This window comes from Coregonus lavaretus, assembly GCF_964263955.1.
Source record: "Coregonus lavaretus genome assembly, chromosome: 16".
In the NCBI taxonomy this organism is placed as follows: Eukaryota; Metazoa; Chordata; class Actinopteri; order Salmoniformes; family Salmonidae; genus Coregonus; species Coregonus lavaretus.
The window spans coordinates 27,850,197-27,872,815 of NC_140003.1; the positions used below are offsets into that span (position 1 = coordinate 27,850,197).

At 41.0% G+C, this 22,619-nt stretch overlaps 1 protein-coding gene across 1 annotated transcript; it reads right to left on the reverse strand.

Annotated features, from left to right (window-relative positions):
• Nucleotides 1–4,768: 4,768 nt before the first annotated feature.
• Nucleotides 4,769–22,233, reverse strand: LOC311144003 (leishmanolysin-like peptidase). Its single transcript, XM_084179916.1, has 17 exons — nucleotides 21,886–22,233; nucleotides 21,425–21,522; nucleotides 21,284–21,314; nucleotides 21,019–21,101; nucleotides 20,547–20,664; nucleotides 18,976–19,154; nucleotides 18,660–18,765; nucleotides 18,405–18,499; nucleotides 16,545–16,662; nucleotides 16,200–16,307; nucleotides 15,114–15,190; nucleotides 14,775–14,885; nucleotides 11,736–11,868; nucleotides 11,253–11,412; nucleotides 10,902–11,032; nucleotides 7,388–7,598; nucleotides 4,769–7,251 (listed from the first exon to the last, which is right to left on the reverse strand). The coding sequence occupies exons 1-17, from the start codon at nucleotides 22,006–22,008 to the stop codon at nucleotides 7,151–7,153; spliced, it is 1,983 nt and encodes a 660-aa protein (XP_084036042.1). The 5' UTR covers nucleotides 22,009–22,233; the 3' UTR covers nucleotides 4,769–7,150.
• Nucleotides 22,234–22,619: the final 386 nt, after the last annotated feature.

The following is a 22,619-nucleotide window of genomic DNA, read 5'->3' on the forward strand; positions in this document are numbered from 1 at the left end:
CAAAATGGCACCCTATTCCCTACAGAGTGCACTGCTTTTGACCAGATTCCCATGGCTCTGCATTATACAGGGAATAGGGTGCCATTTGGGACATACAAATGTTTATTATTCGCTACAGTATAGATAGCACTAAGTTTTGACAACCTTCATTGGTGTACCAGCTATTTAAATTGGTCCTTGCTCCTATTGGAGATAATTTACTTTACTTTCCAAGAATGATTACTTATGATTAATTATCATTTATTCTTTCAAATGAGCTTTCCATTGCCTTCTCACAGTATGTAGCCTCAAACAGTGGTGTGGTTCTAATCTCCCCTGGTTGTGTCCTAAATGGCATCCTATTTCCTACATACTGTAGTGCACTACTTTTAACCAGCTAGCACAGAGCTGAGAGGTTTGCATTTTTCTAAGGGTTTCATTCTGATTAACCACAAGCTGCTCTGACTGCAAATTGTGAATGTTTTGTTATATAGGCTAGAGACCACAACACACAAGCTAGCAGGGAGAAATGCCATTTTTAAGATAAACGAGAACCAAGGAGCTTTTAATGATAATTTGAACTGGTAGCTGTACACAAGTACTTTCTAAGGATACTTTTAGATCCGTTTATAGCTATTGCAAACAACTGCATTGATTGTCAAGACTTGTTTTTCCCACCATGTGAAGTACTTGCTGCCTTCATCTGTTTACTAAGACACATCGTTTATTTGTTTAATTAATTAAAATCTGATCTGGTCTGAGCATTATTAAGAGGAGGGCATGATCTGTCTTTATATACAGTACCAGTCAAAAGTTTGGACACACCTACTCATTCCAGGGTTTTTCTTTATTTGTAATATTTTCTACATTGTAGAATAATAGCGAAGACATCAAAACTATGAAATAACACATATGGAATCATGTAGTAACCAAAAAAGTGTTAAACAAATCAAAATATATTTGAGATTTTTCCAATGTAGCCACCCTTTGCCTTGATGACAGCGTTGCACACTCTTGGCATTCTCTCAACCAGCTTCACCTGGAATGCTTTTCCAACAGTCTTGAAGGAGTTCCCACATATGCTGAGCACTTGTTGGCTGCTTTTCCTTCACTCTCATCCCAAACCATCTCAATTGGGTTGAGATCGGTTGATTGTGGAGGCCAGGTCATCTGATGCAGCACTCCATCACTCTCCTTCTTGGTCAAATAGCCCTTACACAGCCTGGAGGTGTGTTGGGTCATTGTCCTGTTGAAAAACAAATGATAGTCCCACTAAGCGCAAACCAGATGGGATCCGAATCACTGCAGAATGCTGTAGTAGCCATGCTGGTTAAGTGTGCCTTGAATTCAAAATAAATCACAGACAGTGTCACCAGCAAAGCACCCCCACACCATAACACCTCCTCCTCCATGCCTCACGGTGGGAACCACACATGCGGAGATCATCTGTTCACCTACTCTGTGTCTCACAAAGTCACAGGGTTGGAACCAAAAATCTCAAATTTGGACTCATCAGACCAAAGGACAGATTTCCACCGGTCTAATGTCCATTGCTCGTGTTTCTTGGCCCAAGCAATTCTCTTCTTCTTATTGGTGTCCTTTAGTAGTGGTTTCTTTGCAGCAATTCGACCATGAAGGCCTGATTATAGCGCTTGATGGTTTTTGCGACTGCACTTGAAGAAACTTTCAAAGTTCTTGAAATGTTCTGGATTGACTGACTTTCATGTCTTAAAGTAATGATGGACTGTCGTTTCTCTTTGCTTATCTTGCCATGATATGGACATGGTCTTTTACCAAATAGGGCTATCTTCTGTATACCACCCCTACCTTGTCACAACACAACTGATTGGCTCAAATGCATTAAGAAGGTAAGAAATTCCACAAATGAACTTTTAACAATGTAAATGTAACAAGGCACACCTGTTAATTGAAATGCATTCCAGGTGACTACCTCATGAAGCTGGTTGAGAGAATGCCAAGAGTGTGCAAAGCTGTCATCAAGGCAAAGTGTGGCTACTTTGAAGAATCTCAAATATAAAATATATTTTGATTTGTTTAAAAAAAAATTGGTTACTACATGATTCCATATGTGTTATTTCATAGTTTTGATGTCTTCACTATTATTCTACAATGTAGAAAATAGTAAAAATAAAGAAAAACCCTGGAATGAGAAGGTGTGTCCAAACTTTTGACTGGTACTGTACATCAGAGAACTCACAGTAAGAGCGACTGCTCTCCCAGACAGCCTGGTATGAGACTCAGATCTACACCAATTCAATCATTCACTGACTCTCTTGCTTCAAAGGTAATGTTAAAATCTTTCATCACACTAACCATGCGGACTCAATTAATTAACAGGAGTTGGTGTAGATTTGATTAAGCCATTACGAAGATCAATTGATTTTTCTCTGAGAACCAATAAATGTCTGGGAAAGAAGCTCTGTCTAATTGTGAGAGGCATGACACTGACATCCTCTTTGAATCATGAGCTGGGTCATGTTCAATTGGCACAAATGGAAGGAAACAGAGTGAAATGTGAAAGTACTCTCTTAGCCTTTCTTATTGGACAAGTCTATTTTTTTTATTTCCGTTGCCACGGTGTGCCCTAATGAACACAACCCAGGTTCACCCTCTTCCCTTGAGAATGGTCAAGTTTGGGGATGCACAGAGTAAGACCAAAGCCTTACTATATGGAGAAATGTCTAAGTATGATATTAATGAACTATGCAGAAGACTAAAGAATGATGTTATTGGACTTCTGATGAACAACCACAGATAAAAACAAAATTGTGAACTGGTTCCACAACATGTTACCTATTTTTCTTATAAAATAGTTTATGTATCTGGTCTCTTTTATTTTCTTCCTATTTGTGAGGGGGGAAAAAACACACCACAAAACTGTCATAAAAACACACATGAAAAAGAACAACATCAAACATTCCACTGTCAAGCAGCTTTATTGGTTTGTTGTTCCGGAACCCTTATTTTAAAAGGTTGACATACACGTGTCACAGTATTTCAGTAAGGAGCGCAGATTTAGGCCAGGATTCAATCTGATTGCGCTTCGTCAGTATGTGCCATTTAAAGGTAATTTCCGATTGAGCCAACATATGCAGCATTTACTGTGAATGCGGTCTCCGCAAAGGCGTGAACATTGTCGACAAAGTGTGATCGGATTGAATCCCGGCCCCATAGAGCAGCAATATTACACAGTATCGTGTATCAAGAACTAATAATGACATGAACAGATGTACTGAAAGAAAATACATTCAAGTTCGTCATCATTTATTCTGATTGTTTTAATAGTTTTGTTGATTCAAGTGAAAAAACAGCCCTTTTAATGAGAAATAAGAAACTACACCTAAAACTACAAGTAAAATACACAGTGTACAAACACATGCTCTTTCCATGACAGACTAACCAGGTGAAAGCTGTGATCCCTTAATGATGTCACCTGTTAAATCCACTTCAAAATCGGTGTAGATGAAGGGGAGGAGACAGGTTAAAGAAGGATTTTTAAGCCTCGAGACAATTGAGACATGGATTGTGTGTGTGTTCCATTCAGAGGGTGAATGGGCAAGACAAAATATTTAAGTGCCTTTGAACGGGGTATGGTAGTATGTGCCAGGCGCACCGGTTTGAGTGTCAAGAACTGCAACACTGCTGGGTTTTTCACACCCAACAGTTTCCCATGTGTATCAAGAATGGTCCACCACCCAAAGGAAATTCCAGCCAACTTGACACAACTGTGGGAAGCATTGGAGTCAACATGGGCCAGCATCCCAGTCGAACACTTTAGACACCTTGTAGTCCATTCGACGAATTGAGGCTGTTGAGGGCAAAAAGGGGTGCAACTCAATATCAGGAAGGTGTTCCTAATGTGTTGTACACTCAGTGTATATTTGATGAGTTAACTTAACAGGATTTTTTTAAAGCCATTTTTAATTTATGTACAATAGAAAACCCTAGATTTCTGCATAGAAATAGCTTTGGTCTCTGTACATTAAGCAAAGTTTTCAGGTATATGCATGTTCTTCATTTTTGTACTGTTTCAAACAAACGTCATATGTTTCTTCATGTTGAGAAAAATAACATGGAAATGTCCTTATATTCTTTTCATATTCACTCACAATGACCATCAGAAGATTGCCACCAGTAAGCTGTAAGAAAAAGAAATCCTACTGTACAACACGTATTGCCTGCTTCCTTGATACTGTAAAACACACTATTTTTTAAATCAACACATTTTCCACACACACACACACTACACAATGGACTCTCGTACAACAAAGAATTATCACAAATAAAAGCACTGCCATCCTTCACTTGTAGCCCTGGAATATAACTAAAAAACAAACAAGACATTCTAATGCAGACAATTGCACAGGTACAAATGACAAAAGGTGAATAGTCTAACTTGTCTTTTCCATAAAAAATATTTAACTATCCCATTAGGCAGCATTCTGGTACAGTAATTTCAATTAACAGATAGACCAACAATCACACTCTCAGCCATTTTGTGGTCTCAATTCACCTCATCACATTACAGTTTTGTTCCTTCTCATGATGAAATATAAATGTTCCCATAATTGATGTAGACCCTGTTGGCAACCATACAGAAAACAAAACCTCTACAAGCAGCTGCAAAATGACCCACAATACAAATCCAACTGGATCCATAATGAAACTTAAAAACAACAAGTTTCCAAAGATCTAGGCCTATTATATAGGAAAATAATTAATATATTTTAAACCAGTGTGCAAAAAAGTGAAAACTAAAAAGTAATCAGTAGCTGCTCATTTGTTTATCACAGTTATTGAAATCACATTTTCATATCTTCAGAAACAGAAGTAGCATAAAAACCATAACACTATTACTCACCTAACAATAACAAGTTACTACATAGGACCATAAACAATATAAAATGGCATGTCAGTGGCACTTCTTTAACTGTAGTGCAATAAGGGATTTACATACTACTGTGTACACCGTACTGAGTACTGTTCGACGCGTTTGATTTTAGGCCATGTTAAACTACACTTCAGATAGACATGGCATTATTAGTCTTTAGTGTCCTGCCATCTTGTAATCGGTTGTGATTGTTTTGTTAATGCCATTTGCAATGCATGTTAAAATCCAACCTCAGGCACATAACATAAACCAAAAATGTAAGGTTGCCAAATTGTTTCATACCAAGTGTATGCTCAAATGAATTACTCAATATTCAGTGGAGTGCTTAGAGAAGAGGGACAATTTAAATGTTGCTAATTGTGCCATATTTATAAAAGCCATACCCTACACCGTACAATATTCAAGTTAAATAGCAAAATTAACTGATGTTACTTCACTAATCAAGATCAGTTGTATTGTCCAGTGCATTTAAAAAATAGCCAGAGGAACATTAAAATATGGTAAAAGCACACCATGTCAACTGAAATTAGACAAAACAAAATAACAAGTCACTCAAGTAAAATATGTCCACACTACATTACAGTGGAATCCTAGAGGCATATAACCATCATATAGTACTTGATGCTTTTTATCCCTTTAACTTTAAATTGAATATACAGCGGTAAGTCCTACTGTATAACTGTGTGTAAGTACTATATAATTGCATTACTAAATCTATTCCATTATAGGTACTATGGAATAATGCCCTGACCAACTTTGAAGCTAAAAGAGTATCTGAAACTGGGAAGTGCCTATTCACTTCAGCAGGTGTACATTATGGCTGTTCACAATTCATCTTCCCACATAAACAGACACACAATACGTACAGTAAGTATCAAGGTGAATTCCACATCATCTCTGGCTCGTTATAGGGGATTTAAAGGCATCAAACATAAACAATTATAATTATTAATATATAAAGTCTTGTTCCCTCCCTCACCAGTAAAATGTTATTTTTTAAATAATATATTAGTCCATTAATTATGAAAATCATAAAAAAACGTTTTAACTACAATCTACATCAAGCATCATCACTACTATCCTGCCTGTTACTTTACTGCACTGTGAAATAGTCTTGGTGCCATTTTCATTTCAGCTACACCTTTATCTTCACACATGCATCTACAAAATCATCAAAAGCATCTAATATTCCACCAAAATTGATATTTTAAGGGCCTAACTAAGACAAATCAAACTTTTAGAGCACCTTCCCAGTTTGCCAGATATAGAACTTTCACCAGGAAACAACTACACGCTAACAACAATCTGCTGTCAAAAATGGTAATACTGCATTGTTACATTGAGTGGCGTTGAATCATCTGAGAACTTGTTATAAAAATGCTAACTGAAAATGTAGATGTTTCATATGAGGTCTAAGAATGTTACAAACCTTGCATGACATTCCTGAGGGGAATATAGTATGTTTTGGTGTTAGAATAGGGGGTCATTCATAAAGTAGCACCGGCACCTCACCGTGATCATCTATCTACCCTTGGGGTATGGCTTCTTCTGATTTTGCTTACAGCTTGCTGGCACCTCGTTCGTTAGTTTGACAAAAAGAGAAGTACAATCAATGGCTTATTTTTCCCCTTTTCTGAAAGTATCTAGCAATTTCATGAACATTCACAATGGGCCACGGTCTTTCTTGTCTGTTCCAAAACTGTAACATTAAAACAAGTTCTATGTTGTAGAAATGTTTCTAAACTGGACAGATAAGGTATTGTGGTTCAAATCGTTCTTTCAGGCATTTACATTTACAATACATATTTAAAATACATATTTTGCACTGCATTTTGTTTTACGAAACATTTGTTCAAAAGTATCACAAATTTCCCTGACTTCGATGGGGTTAATGTGATTGATTCCTAAACAACTTTCCTGACTTTTCCTTCATGATTTTCCAAGGATCAAATCCTTTCCAACTGGACTGTGGAACCCTGGAATGGGATGCCTGAGGTTGTGGGATGGCCAAGTATGGTCGACTACAAAACGGGCTGCCAGATTGCATCCCAGATGGCACCCTATTCCCTATATAGAGCACTACTTTTGGCCAGGGCCTATGGCCATAGGCCCATCTAAAGTAGTGCACTATTTAAGGAATAGGGTTCCATTTGGGCCGCAGCCCCAGAGAGAGAACCTTACAGTTAGTTAGTCAGCCAGCCAGCCAGCCAGCCAGCCAGTCAACCAGTCAACCAGTCTGCCAGTCAACCAGCTAGTCAGTCAGTTCCACACACACAGGATAAATTCAGCTAGCAGAGGGATGAAGTTGAACAGTTGAAGCCACAGAGGTACCACTAAGCTGGAGGAACTGGAGCAAGGGTCTGGAAGAGAGGCAAAACACTTCCTTAGTACCAAGAGGTCTATATAATGTATCTAGTTATATAATGTGAGTGTGCGCCTATGTGTGTGCATGTATGTGGAAAGGCCATGGTAGGAAAGACAGGCAGGGGAACTCACCAATAGGAACTCTACTGGTGGTATTGAGGGGGGGGGGCTGTTGTGGTAGAGGGCAGGCGCTACAGAAGTCTGAGCAGGCAGGACAGACGAGAACCCCATTGTAGACCCAGTCATTAATACGCACGCTGACGCTCAGCAGCTGACCCGTACGCACACACTGGTATGCAGTGTCCTGCACCCACACTGTCAGACCCTGAGTAGAGCAAGACATCTGGAAACAACCACAATATAACATTTAAGTATTTTGTTTTTTTGAATGGGTCACTTCAAAATGTAAATATCTGCCTGTCACACATCTATAATAGGGTTACCTTAACCCACAACACAAAAATTATGTTGAACTGAATTTGTGATTCTGTAAGATCATACAGTGAGGAAAAAAAGTATTTGATCCCCTGCTGATTTTGTACGTTTGCCCACTGACAAAGAAATGATCAGTCTATAATTTTAATGGTAGGTTTATTTGAACAGTGAGAGACAGAATAACAACAAAGAAATCCAGAAAAACGCATGTCAAAAATTTTATAAATTGATTTGCATTTTAATGAGGGAAATAAGTTTTGACCCCTCTGCAAAACATGACTTAGTACTTGGTGGCAAAACCCTTGTTGGCAATCACAGAGGTCAGACGTATCTTGTAGTTGGCCACCAGGTTTGCACACATCTCAGGAGGGCTTTTGTCCCACTCCTCTATGCAGATCTTCTCCAAGTCATTAAGGTTTCGAGGCTGACGTTTGGCAACTCAAACCTTCAGCTCCCTCCACAGATTTTCTATGGGATTAAGGTCTGGAGACTGGCTAGGCCACTCCAGGACCTTAATGTGCTTCTTCTTGAGCCACTCCTTTGTTGCCTTGGCCGTGTGTTTTGGGTCATTGTCATGCTGGAATACCCATCCACGACCCATTTTCAATGCCTTGGCTGAGGGAAGGAGGTTCTCACCCAAGATTTGACGGTACATGGCCCCGTCCATGGTCCCTTTGATGCAGTGAAGTTGTCCTGTCCCCTTAGCAGAAAAACACCCCCAAAGCATAATGTTTCCACCTCCATGTTTGACGGTGGGGATGGTGTTCTTGGGGTCATAGGCAGCATTCCTCCTCCTCCAAACACGGCGAGTTGAGTTGATGCCAAAGAGCTCAATTTCTGTCTCATCTGACCACAACACTTTCACCCAGTTCTCCTCTGAATCATTCAGATGTTCATTGGCAAACTTCAGACGGGCATGTATATGTGCTTTCTTGAGCAGGGGGACCTTGCCGGCGCTGCAGGATTTCAGTCCTTCACGGCGTAGTGTGTTACCAATTGTTTTCTTGGTGACTATGGTCCCAGCTGCCTTGAGATCATTAACAAGATCCTCCCGTGTAGATCTGGGCTGATTCCTCACCGTTCTCATGATCATTGCAACTCCACGAGGTGAGATCCTGCATGGAGCCCCAGGCCGAGGGAGATTGACAGTTCTTTTGTGTTTCTTCCATTTGCGAATAATCGCACCAACTGTTGTCACCTTCTCACCAAGCTGCTTGGCGATGGTCTTGTAGCCCATTCCAGCCTTGTGTAGGTCTACAATCTTGTCCCTGACATCCTTGGAGAGCTCTTTGGTCTTGGCCATGGTGGAGAGTTTGGAATCTGATTGATTGATTGATTGCTTCTGTGGACAGGTGTCTTTTATACAGGTAACAAGCTGAGATTAGGAGCACTCCCTTTAAGAGTGTGCTCCTAATCTCAGCTCGTTACCTCTATAAAAAGACACCTGGGAGCTAGAAATCTTTCTGATTGAGAGGGGATCAAATACTTATTTCCCTCATTAAAATGTAAATCAATTTATAACATTTTTGACATGTGTTTTTCTGGATTTTTACGTTGTTATTCTGTCTCTCACTGTTCAAATAAACCTACCATTAAAATTATAGACTGATCATTTCTTTGTCAGTGGGCAAACGTACAAAATCAGCAGGGGATCAAATAATTTTTTCCCTCACTGTACATCAAGGTTTTTTTGAAGAAAAAGGTAATGACATGAACAATCACTAATTATAATTCTTCCACCATATCAGTCATATAGTAAATGCACCAACCTGACACATTTTGAGAATTTAGCCTGATGAACTGAAGGCTAATAAACTGAATTTCTTTGGCACTGCAACAGTATTACTAATTGTTTAATAATGTTTACTCGAATACCGCCAGAGTTGCACTTCCATTCTTACTGAGATAAGTGGATACAGTGGGGAAAAAAAGTATTTAGTCAGCCACCAATTGTGCAAGTTCTCCCACTTTAAAAGATGAGAGAGGCCTGTAATTTTCATCATAGGTACACGTCAACTATGACAGACTAAATGAGAAAAAAAATCCAGAAAATCACATTGTAGGATTTTTAATGAATTTATTTGGTGGAAAATAAGTATGGTGGAAAATAAGTATTTGGTCAATAACAAAAGTTTCTCAATACTTTGTTATATACCCTTTGTTGGCAATGACACAGGTCAAACGTTTTCTGTAAGTCTTCACAAGGTTTTCACACACTGTTGCTGGTATTTTGGCCCATTCCTCCATGCAGATCTCCTCTAGAGCAGTGATGTTTTGGGGCTGTCGCTGGGCAACTCGGACTTTCAACTCCCTCCAAAGATTTTCTATGGGGTTGAGATCTGGAGACTGGCTAGGCCACTCCAGGACCTTGAAATGCTTCTTTCGAAGCCACTCCTTCGTTGCCCGGGCGGTGTGTTTGGGATCATTGTCATGCTGAAAGACCCAGCCACGTTTCATCTTCAATGCCCTTGCTGATGGAAGGAGGTTTTCACTCAAAATCTCACGATACATGGCCCCATTCATTCTTTCCTTTACACGGATCAGTCGTCCTGGTCCCTTTGCAGAAAAACAGCCCCAAAGCATGATGTTTCCACCCCCATGCTTCACAGTAGGTATGGTGTTCTTTGGATGCAACTCAGCATTCTTTGTCCTCCAAACACGACGAGTTGAGTTTTTACCAAAAAGTTCTATTTTGGTTTCATCTGACCATATGACATTCTCCCAATCCTCTTCTGGATCATCCAAATGCACTCTAGCAAACTTCAGACGGGCCTGGACATGTACTGGCTTAAGCAGGGGGACACGTCCGGCACTGCTCCCTTTAAGAGTGTGCTCCTAATCTCAGCTCGTTACCTGTATAAAAGACACCTGGGAGCCAGAAATCTTTCTGATTGAGAGGGGGTCAAATACTTATTTCCCTTATTAAAATGCAAATCAATTTATAACATTTTTGACATGTGTTTTTCTGGATTTTTTTTGTGTTATTCTGTCTCTCACTGTTCAAATAAACCTACCATTAAAATTATAGACTGATCATTTCTTTGTCAGTGGGCAAACATACAAAATCAGCAGGGGATCAAATACTTTTTTCCCTCACTGTATGATATTAGCATGAGACTTAAAGGTGGTAAACGTTATTATGAAGACTTGCATGAAGTGACAAAACATAGATTACAGAGCTATCTAAAGATTGTTACTTATTCTGCATTACCTTATAGCAGCCACTTCCCCAGTCAGGGTAGGTCATGCGCCTGGTACACTGCTCCATGATGAAGGCAGTCTTCTGGTACAAACACACTGAGTCTGGACCATACTGCTCAGCTCCGTAGTTCCTCCACGAATCTGGAAACAGTGTGTCAGGTAGCCTACTAGTAAGTAGGGTTGCAAAATTCTGGAACTTTCTTGAAACAAAATTCTCCAACTGGGATTTCTGGGAAACCTGGGAATGTTTCCGGAATTTTGCAAACCTTCAAGTGTCAACAGCCTCAGTGTATATGAACCAAGGCCCAGTGGTCTGAGGCACCAAAAGGCAACAACAACGCAAGAAAGGAAGGGATATTACCGGGCTGGTTCTCCTGGACCCTGCAGTAGGAGTTGCGTTGGTACTCTCCACTCAGGTGCCAGCTGAACTCCTGGCTGAAGGGACAGTAGTCAGCGATCTCCACAGCTCCACCGTAGGAGGCCAGATCCATCACAGAGACTTCAGGGATATGGTCAAAGTACTGTCAGAGAGGAAGTGGAAAAGATGTACTGTATGTGGTGTACTTTACACTATGCTGGACACAATTGGTCAACAACATCTTACATTTCAAATTTGTTTTTGTTGCCTTTATTGTCTAACAGGTACAAACTTTGCTTGGGTGCAAGTGCTTGTAGTAGTAAATCCTTGTCATAGACTTGTAATATTTTTGTTTGTCTTCTAATCCTCTGTGATGGTCCAATAGGTTTCTGACACAGACGCTTGCTCGCGTCATGTTGTTATCACTGGGTGTATTGTCATAGCCTTGATTTCTAGGCTTTGTGACTATGAAGGATGGCATTTTACCTGGTAGTCCAGGAGCAGATCCTGAGGGTACTTCTGCAGGTTGCAGACGGCCACAGCCAGCTGGTCCTGCCTGCAGGTGAGCTGGAGGGGTGTGGCCCGCACTGTGTCACAGTAAGGGGTCACCACTTTACGACTGAAAAACAATAACTCAGAGGGTTGGGTCAGGTTGAGCCGCAGTTTCTCATTTAAAATGTTTTTATTGTTGTTTTATTGTTGTTACAGTGAATTTCTAATAGAGTTTCAAATGGCTTGATGTTTGTGTTCACAGAAATGTTGACATATGGGTTGTTCCATTTGATTTCAGTCACTTTTTGACCGCATGCCTTTTGATTGGAACAAAACTTTCCATACATATTTGCCCATGGTAGAAGTGGTCAGAAAGGGACTTCAGGGGAGCTGAATGCAAAAACATTTAGGAGACAGATGTGTTCAAAGTTGATCCATTTTGCATTCCCCACCCTACCATGAGACATCTTTATCACTGGAAAAGATAAACGGTTGAGTTTGATATAATTTAAAAGCTTATAAAAACAGGGTTGTCAAACTATTTTATATTTCTTGATTTAAAAAAATTACAAATGTAATATTTTTACCTTTAACATCAATTATCAAAAAATGCGTAAACTACATTGTAGCTTAGATGCTATTTTAAATAATCTGAGGTGTTTGTGTTGTGCCCGACATCGGTTGAGACACAGAATTCTCTCGAATACAGGGTGGGTGTCATTTCAATCATAGAAACAGAAGTCATTGAATAGACATATCCCTTCAGACCACTGCAATTTAGCTGGTACATCATTGACATTTTAATTGAATTGAAATTTTAACTTCCAATTACTACCACAAAGATGCCCACCGGTCCACCCAACATTGATAGCAGTTTATTAGATACCCCACCCAGTTCACGAAAATGGATCGCTCAGCCGTGGCTTGCTATATAAAGCAGGCAGACAGGCATCGAGGCATTCAGTTACTGTTCGATTGAACGTTAGAATGGGCCAAACGAGTGACCTAAGCGACTTTGAGCATGGTATGTACGTCGGTGCTATTTGGCAGAATCCAATATCTAAGAAACGGCCGCCCTCCTGGACTTTTCAAGCACGACGGTGTCTAGCGTTTACCGAGAATGGTGAGACAAACAAAAAAGCATCCAGTCAGCGGCAGTGCTGTGGCCAAAAACAGCTCGTTGATGAGAGAGGTCGAAGGAGAATGGCAAGAATAATGCAAGGTAACAGGCGGGCCACAAACAAATAATGGCGCAGTACAACAGTGGTGTGAAGAACGGCATCTCTCGTTGATCCTTGTCACGAATGGGCTATTGCAGCAGACGATCACGCCGGGTTATCAGCTAAAAATAAGAAAAAGCGTCTCCAGTGGGCACGCGATCACCAACACTGGACAATTGAGGAGTGGAAAAACATCACCCAGTTCCTGTTGCGTCATGCTGATGGCAAAGTCAGGATTTGGCGTAAACAGCATGAGTCCATGGCCCCATCCTACCTGATGTCAACGGGACAGGCTGGTGGCGGTGGTGTACTGTTGTGGGGAATGTTTTCCTAGTACACGTTAGGTCCTTTGATACCAATTGAGCAACGATTGAATGCCACAGCGTATCTGAACATTGTTGCTGACCAAACCCAATAGCGCATCTTTGGGATGAGATGGAATGGGTCGTTCTCAGCATGAATGTACCGCCGTCCAATCTGCAACAACTGCGTGATGCCATCGTGTCAGCATGGACCAACATCCCTGTGGAATGTTTCCGACACCTTGTAGAATCCAATCCCCCCTTGGCCTCCCAGAGTGGCGCAGCGGTCTAAGGCACTGCATCGCAGTGCTTGAGGCGTCACTAGAGACCCGGGTTCGATCCCAGGCTATGTCACAACCGGCCGTCCCATAGGGCGGCGCACAATTGGCCCAGCGTTGTCCGGGTTAGGGGAGGGTTTGGCCAGGGCGGGGCTTTACTTGGCTTATCGCACTCTAGCGACTCCTTGTGGCGGGCTGGGCGCCTGCAGGCTGATTTCGGTCGTCAGTTGAACAGTGTTTCCTCCGACACATTGGTGCGGCTGGCTTCCGGGTTAAGCGGGCGGGTGTTAAGGAGCGCGGTTTGGCAGGTCATGTTTCGGAGGACGCATGACTCGACCTTCGCCTCTCCCGAGCCCGTTGGGGAGTTGCAGCGATGAGGCAAGATCGTAATTGGATATGACGAAAAAATAAATAAAAATAAATATATAATCCAATACCCAAAGAATTCACGCTGTGCCGTACTAGATTGGCGTACCTAAAACTGGCAGGTGAGTGTATATTTATATGATTTCAATAGGTTTCCTATGGAAGATTGACAGTATAATTTAAAACAACTGATATTTCCATTCGAGTCAACATTCTCTGATGTGTGGGCCCCCAACCATCTTTGTGTTACCATTTGAAAGTTTTCCCATTTTAGTACATTTATCAGCCAAAACATGACACCCACCCTGTATTCAAAAGCATACTGTGTCTCAACCGATGGCAGGCACAACACAAACACCTCAGATTATGTAAAATAGGGTCTAAGCTACAACATATGCAAAAATATAAAACATCTGAGTTCATGCCTTTTTAGATAATTGACGTTAAAAAGGTAAAACAAATTAGCAAATAGATTCACAACCCTGTTTATAAGCTTTTAAATTATATCAATATCAACCGTTTATCTTTTCTAGTGATGAAGAAATTGAAGTCTGGTGGTATGGTGGGGTATGCAAAATGGGTAAACTTTGAGCACCTCCATCTCCTAAATGTTTTGGCATTCAGGTCCAAAAAGTTATTTTCTGACCACTTCTACCATGGGCAAATATGTATAGAAAGTTTCGTTCATATCAATTGGGTGCGGTCAAAAAGTGATTGAAATCAAATGGAACGCCCCATATGAGACACGGTGTGTCGGCTAGTAATACTTTAAATTCGTTTAGGGGCATGCCATATGCCTAGACGTTTAGATGTTTCAGTCAGTTGTGTATAGTAAAAAACCTAAACTCTGATTAGATACCCCCTTACCTCTGACGTTGCCTTTCAATCCAGAACTTACAGCTCTTCATCACAAAGTCACAGCCCAGGCCCTTGCCCCAGTCCAGCCTCTCTGCCATGCTGTAGTTGGCTCTGTACCAACTAGAGAAGACATAGATGATGGGAAACATTGTACATCAAGTCAGGTAAACTCTTGAACTTCAATACAAAGCTTATGTCAAAGTCAAGTACCTTCAATCACACCAATGGACACCCATTCCCAAGAAAAAAAGAGCCTTCAAGTTGTTTGATAGTCAAAGCGCTTTAAATGACATAAAAGGTCAAAGTCATTATTTTCTTGTATTCCATATAACGGTCAGAAAACCCTACCCTGTGTCTTCCATGATGGCCAAGGTGAGCCTAGAAAACACTCTGTTCTGGGTGTGAGATCCAGTCATTGCTTCGTTCTGTTATCAATACAAACAGGAGAATCATCTTATTATCATAGATAGATTAATAATGAACCTATATGAGCGTATACACTGAGTGTACAAAACATTAGGAATACCTTCATAATATTGAGTTGCACCCCCCTTTGCCCTCAGAACAGCCTCAATTCATCGGGGCATGGACTCTACAAGGTGTCAAGCATTCCACAGGGATGCTGGCCCATGTTGACTCTAATGCTTCCCACAGTTGTGCCAAGTTGGCTGGATGTCCTTTGGTGGTGGACCATTCTTGATACACACTGTTAAGCGTGAAAAACCTAGCATAGTTGCAGTTCTTGACACACTCAAACCGGTGCGCCTGGCACCTACTACCATACCCCGTTCAAAGGTAATTAAATAATTTTGTCTTGCTCATTCACCCTCTGAATGGAACACACACACAATCCATGTCTCAATTGTCTCAGGGCTTTAAAATCCTTCCTTAAACTGTCTCCTCCCCTTCATCTACACTGATTGAAGTGGATTTAACAGGTGACATCAATAAGGGATCATAGCATTCACTGTGATTCACCTGGTCAGTCTATGTCTTGGAAAAGGCAGGTGTTCCTAATGCTTTGTACACTCAGTGTATGTGCTGATGAGTAATGAACTATTGCTAAAAAATAAATGCAGAATTCACAATAGCTATACAGACTATGAAACTGAGTGAAAGGGTATTACATTTACATTTCAGTCATTTAGCAGACGCTCTTATCCAGAGAGACTTACAGTAGTGAGTGCATACATTTTAATACTTTTTTCCATACAGGTCCCACGTGGGAATTGAACCCACAACCCTGGCGCTGCAAGCGCCATGCTCTACCAACTGAGCTACAGGGATATGGTGTGGTTAGGTCTATATCAGTTCTAGTAGGCTAAGTAAAGCTATAACACAAATGTAGGCTACACATACTGTAATGAAAGGAATCATTTCACATAACAGTAAAAACTAAGCACAGTACAATGCAAACTGCAGCCCTTCTGTTACCTCTAGTAGCCTCTTCTCCCAGTGGTTCAGCTCAGTACCCATCCCTCCCTGGTTCTCCAGCTCCATACCCTCCAGGATGGGACAGCCAAAGTGTCTCCTCGCCTCTTCCTGCAAACACATGCAGGGGTACAGGACGCAAACATGAACCACATTACAGGACAGGGCAGGACAACGCAGGGCAGTGCAGTACAACATAACACAATAGCATAACGCCGCACAGAACAGCACAGCAGAGAATGGCACAGCACAACACAGCATAGCCTCTACAAAGGGACATATCTACCAATGACGAATGCATTGAAATACATGATTAAATAGGGAGGAGCTTAAAAGCAGGATTTTTACCACAACACGTGGTGTCACTAGAAGATGCACTTCATGTCGGACCATCATGCCACCACGGATGTCCCATAATCGAGTCACTTTACGTATCACTGCATCACTCCACTGATACAGGCCTAAACTATAATAGAAAGCAAAAGTTCTCAAACATCAACTGAAATATGATTTTAGAAACATACAATGCACAACAGAAAAAGTATTATATTATCGTCTTGGCCTAGTGCTTATTACAAAAGGCGCCATTATAAAATACACAGCCTGACAGTGGAGGATAATGATCAAGTATACATACACTACCGTTCAAAAGTTTGGGGTCACTTAGACATTTATTTGTTTTCCATGAAAACATACATTAAATGAGTTTGAATAGGAAATATAGCAAAATGCATAGGAAATGTAGTCATTGACAAGGTTAGAAATTATTTTTTATAGAAATAATAATTGTGTCCTTCAAACTTTGCTTTCGTCAAAGAATCCTCTATTTGCAGCAATTACAGCCTTACAGACCTTTGGCATTCTAGTTGTCAATTTGTTGAGGTAATCTGAAGAGATTTCACCCCATGCTTCCTGAAGCACCTCCCACAAGTTGGATTGGCTTGATGGGCACTTCTTACGTACCATACGGTCAAGCTGCTCCCACAACAGCTCAATAGGGTTGAGATCCGGTGACTGTGCTGGCCACTCCATTATAGACAGAATACCAGTTGACTGCTTCTTCCCTAAATAATTATTGCATAGTTTGGAGCTGTGCTTTGGGTCATTGTCCTGTTGTAGGAGGAAATTGGCTCCAATCAAGCGCCGTCCACAGGGTATGGCATGGCGTTGCAAAATGGAGTGATAGCCTTCCTTCTTCAAGATCCCTTTTACCCTGTACAAATCTCCCACTTTACCACCACCAAAGCACCCCCCAGACCATCGCATTGCCTCCACCATGCTTGACAGATGGCATCAAGCCCTCCTCCAGTATCTTTTCATTTGGTCTGCGTCTCACAAATGTTCTTCTTTGTGATCCGAACGCCTCAAACTTCGACTCGTCTGTCCATAACACTTTTTCCCCCAATCTTCCTCTGTCCAGTGTCTGTGTTCTTTTGCCCATCTTAATCTTTTATTTTTATTGGCCAGTCTGAGATATGGCTTTTTCTTTGCAACTCTGCCCAGAAGGTCAGCATCCCGGAGTCGCCTCTTCACTGTTGATGTTGAGACTGGTGTTTTGCGGGTACTATTTAATGAAGCTGCAAGTTGAGGACCTGTGAGGCGCCTGTTTCTCAAACTAGACACTAATGTATTTGTCCTCTTGCTAGGTTTTTCTATTCTAGTTAGAGCCCGTTTGCGCTGTTCTTTGAAGGGAGTAGTGCACAGCGTTGTATGAGATCTTCAGTTTCTTGGCAATTTCTCGCATGGAATAGCCTTCATTTCTCAGAACAAGAATAGACTGATGAGTTTCTGAAGAAAGTTATTTGTTTCTGGCCATTTTGATCCAGATACTCAACTAGTCTCAAGAAGGCCAGTTTTATTGCTTCTTTAATCAGCACAACAGTTTTCAGCTGCGCTAACATAATTGCAAAAGGGTTTTCTAATGATCAATGAGCATTTTAAAATGATAAACTTGGATTAGCAAACACAACGAGCCATTGGAACACAGGACTGATGGTTGCGGATAATGGGCCTCTGTACGCCTATGTAGATATTTCATTTTATTTTTTTTATCAGCTGTTTCCAGCTACAATAGCCATTTACAACATTAACAATGTCTACACTGTATTTCTGATCAATTTGATGTTATTTTAATGGACAAAAAAATTGCTTTTCTTTGGAAAACAAGGACATTTCTAAGTGACCCCAAACTTTTGAATGGTAGTGTACCTCTCGTTGAATGCTGGTAGTCCACTTGCAAACCGAGGTGTCAATGGCTTGCCATCATCATCGTGATAAAATGCAAACAGCCCTGCTGAAAAACCCTGTTGGACACACGTTAAACAAAATAATAAAATCACATTACTCAATCAATAATGAAATCTGTGTTGGACATGTTTAATTCATTATGGCATTTATTTAGGTCATTCATGACTAGCTTCACCCCAATAGGAATAGAAAGTAGATTGTTTCCAATGCACTCACCAGGGCATGTATGATTTCGTGTTTGACGGTTGAAAGCATGCCCTCAAACTCCTGAGGTTGGGTGGATATCATATTGGGGCACAGATTGGCATATCCAGCAATGGGTCTGATAAGGTAAAGAAAGTGAAACTGACATTATTTTTATATCATTGGGTTAAAAGACCTATTCACGGGCCAGGGTCTACCATGTCACCTACCAGACCCAATCACGTGCTACGGTAATCTGGAATAGCCTAAAATGCCATCATAAGCCTCTAAAATATATTCAAAGGGTTAACCAGGTATGTTTAAAGAATGTACAGAGTTGGAGGCTTACCTGTCCAGCTCAGACTCCAGTTGACAGTATGCAGCATAGGCCACAATATTCTCCTGTCCACAGCGTTCTGTAGTCACCCCGCTGACGTAGAGGACAACATCAGCCCCCTCCACCCCCTTCCCGTCCGGAGGCCCTGCTGAGCCACATGACCTCCCTGTCTCGCTGCACACCTTGCATTGCTGGAAATCACATACACATAATTGCATTTTTATTTTATTTATTTAACCTTTATTTAAACAGGAAAGTCACATTGAGACCCATGTCACTTTTACAGGTGAGTCCTGAATCTACAAGTGAGCCCTGAAATACTGTACCTTGCATTTCTGGAAATTCCACAATGGACATAATACAGTAATATCATCAAACTACAGTACTCAAGACCACCATCAGCCAACCTTTCTATAGGCCTACCAGTTTAGCTTTTTTTTCTGGTAATATATATATAAGTATTTTTCCAGTTTTATTGCTAGGACTAAATGGAATGAGCAGGGAGAGACAGAGGAAGATAGTGTGAAGACCGGTGTGGCTGGAATTCAAATCCCACGCAGACAGTTGGATCATATGCGTGTCGAGGACAGTTTCAGTTCATTCCATTTAATCTTGGTTAGTCTCATTGAGATAATCTCTTTTGGTCTTTTGGTCCTCTTTTGGTCCTCTGTAGCTCAGCTGGTAGAGCACGGCGCTTGTAACGCCAAGGTAGTGGGTTCGATCCCCGGGACCACCCATACGTAAAAATGTATGCACGCATGACTGTAAGTCGCTTTGGATAAAAGCGTCTGCTAAATGGCATATTATTATTATATTATTACAAGAGAGACCTGTTGAAGATAGCAGCAGTAGGCAATGGTAGCAAGCCAGGTGAGTAGATAACATATAGAGGAAACAGAGTTGAGCATGTAAACATGGAGGTTAACTATTAATGTATTCAGGCCAAGTCAAATAATACTGTATTTAAAGTGATTAAATAGATGTCTAAAAGAACAATAACATCACTGGTTAAAAAGGCGAAGCTTAAAAAGGTGAGTAACAAGCAATAGAGGTAGTTTAGAAGACAAAAGCTCCTGGACTGTGGTTTAAATCAACACCTCCCTTAAACAACCCTTGAACCGGAAGGGCTAATCTTGTTTGAGGCTGTCAGGTCAGTGAGGCCACCCTCAGTTCTGCACACAACCTCACAGTGGGACAATAGGCACTCCAACCTAAGCCCTATCATAATCCACATTTCACTGAACTGGCATAGGCTGCATTAGCTAATCCCATAAATCCAGAATGGTCCACAGGTGCCTGGTGGTACATTGTTCCTATGGGTGGTGGATAGTAGTGGGCAATGTATGAGGACAAAAGACATGAGGAACAGTGGAAGGACTGGCACCTATAATGACGATGTACGTGCCATTTTTCATCAATAACAAATCATCACCAGAAATCACATGGTAATAAGAGCGACCAATAACAGTGACCAACACTGACTAAGTAGGTTAGTTGAGACTAGGTATTACTAATAACTAGTCTATCAACCAACCTACTTCGTCACTACACCTCATGTTCCAATTTCAGTGGCGTAGACTGACCTGCAGATGATCCTCAGGAACAATGACGGGTCCACACTTAGTGATGTCTGCACATGCTCCCTGGCAGTAGCGGTGAGGGTCATCTTTCTTCCTCAGATACTGATTGGTCACACATTGTCTGAACAGAACGTTATAATGCAAGAGAAAGATGCATGAACTGAACCTCTGACTGATCGATCCTTGTATTAATGACATAGCTTAGCTTAGTGTGCTCTTTTGATATTCAATATATGAGAAGCATGCAATGTTTAAGGCCTATTGAATAATATAGATTATCTCGAAACATTTTTAAATGCTACACTCACTACCCCAACTGAATTTTTAATTACAAAAATGAAACTATTGTATTGTCTTCTTGAAATGATAACATGTTATTGGACTGTGTTGGAGGGTGTTCATGTTAATGGACTGTGTTGGAGGGTGATCATGTTATTGGACAGTGTTGGAGGGTGATGGGAGGTGAGAACTTTACCTGCTGAGTAATACAGGTCCTGCTTGCCGGCGAACCTGAAATGCCTTCTGTAGATAAGCAATTGCTTGTGGAAAAAGTTTATCCTGTAGAAAACGAAAAGGCAGTGTTTATTAAACCAGCAGCCAGCTAAAAAGGATACACAACATAATATTAGCCTGCAGCAACAAAACTTCACAACGGTAACATTATCATGTGATAATGACAATAGACATATTGTCCTGTATGTCAATGGCAAATATCTCTGACCTCATTCACACAAACATACCTTCACAAGTCTTCTTTTGTCTGAAGTTAACCTTTGGAAGAAGACAACGTGTATTTGCAATAACCAGCTTCCAGTAAAGCCTGGCACACACTTATATTACAAACTCTGACTATTCTATAGTAGGAGACAAAATTAACTTACTTATCCACACTTGAATCATAAATTATCTTTATCTTCAATTGTTGATCAGAACTTCTTTTGGTTAATCTTTCAGACTTCAGGTATACTTTATGGACAACCTACAAGAATAAATATTGTTGAAAGCAAAGTAGCGGTAGTACTGTATTATCATGTAGAAACAATTTGAAGTGTGTTACGATTAGCATGATTTTGATACAGCGCTCTTCGTGTAAATAATAAATGTAATTGCATGCTTTCAATTAAATGTTGAATAACAAAATTAAAAAGTAAACCTTTGTGTAATGTAACATTTTCAACAGGGCCCAGACCCCAAAATACCCATCCCCCCTACTCTGTACTTTCTAACAGTCGACCTGAAACGCCCCTATTGATATGGCTAGAGCGCCCCACGCAAAGTACATCGGCTATGCACCGCTCCTTACGAGAAAATAACTGGTAAGCAAGCGATAAACGACACTCACCTCCGACGGAGATGGGACTTGATGTTTACACGTATGACAATGCACAAACAGAAATAGAAGGGAGAAGGTGCAGATACGGCTCAATGACCCAAGCTTCCAAAAGCGTCTCAGCTCTGTCGCCATCTTATGTCCAGCGAAGCTGACAGTAGTGATTGAACTCCTGTTTCATTCATCGCTAACTACATAATCACAGCGCACAGAGAGAACTATGCCCCTCCACCACTATGTTATTGATAGTATATATCTTATCAGTCCGGCGAAACCAATGCAATTTACCCGTGTGTTGCTAGCTTTAGCCTTTAGTTTAGCTGGTAGTGCTTAGCCTTACATCATCACTTCCGGGTCGTCAGATTTCCCTGAAAAAAGCTTCACAACAAAAGTCTTCCATCTTAACAATACAGGGGGAACTGCATGCTAAAGGGGAGTTCGAAATTTACTGGGGGGCTGGACAAAAAATAAATCAATGCACCCACCTTCCCAATGTTACAAATATTTTTACATGACCCCCTTGTACTGTAAAAAAATAAAATAGCACACTAATGTTTACGACCACAAATAACAATAAATGTAGGGACCCTGTAGTTATAAACATGGATATTGACTGCCACTTCATCAAGTTTTTATGGCTCAGTTGATGCCACGCAGGGCTACTGGCCAAAAGGTTGAGGGTTCACCAATCACCACAGAGTCGGACTCACTCACTCTTCCTGCATGTCTCATTAGGCCTACACTAC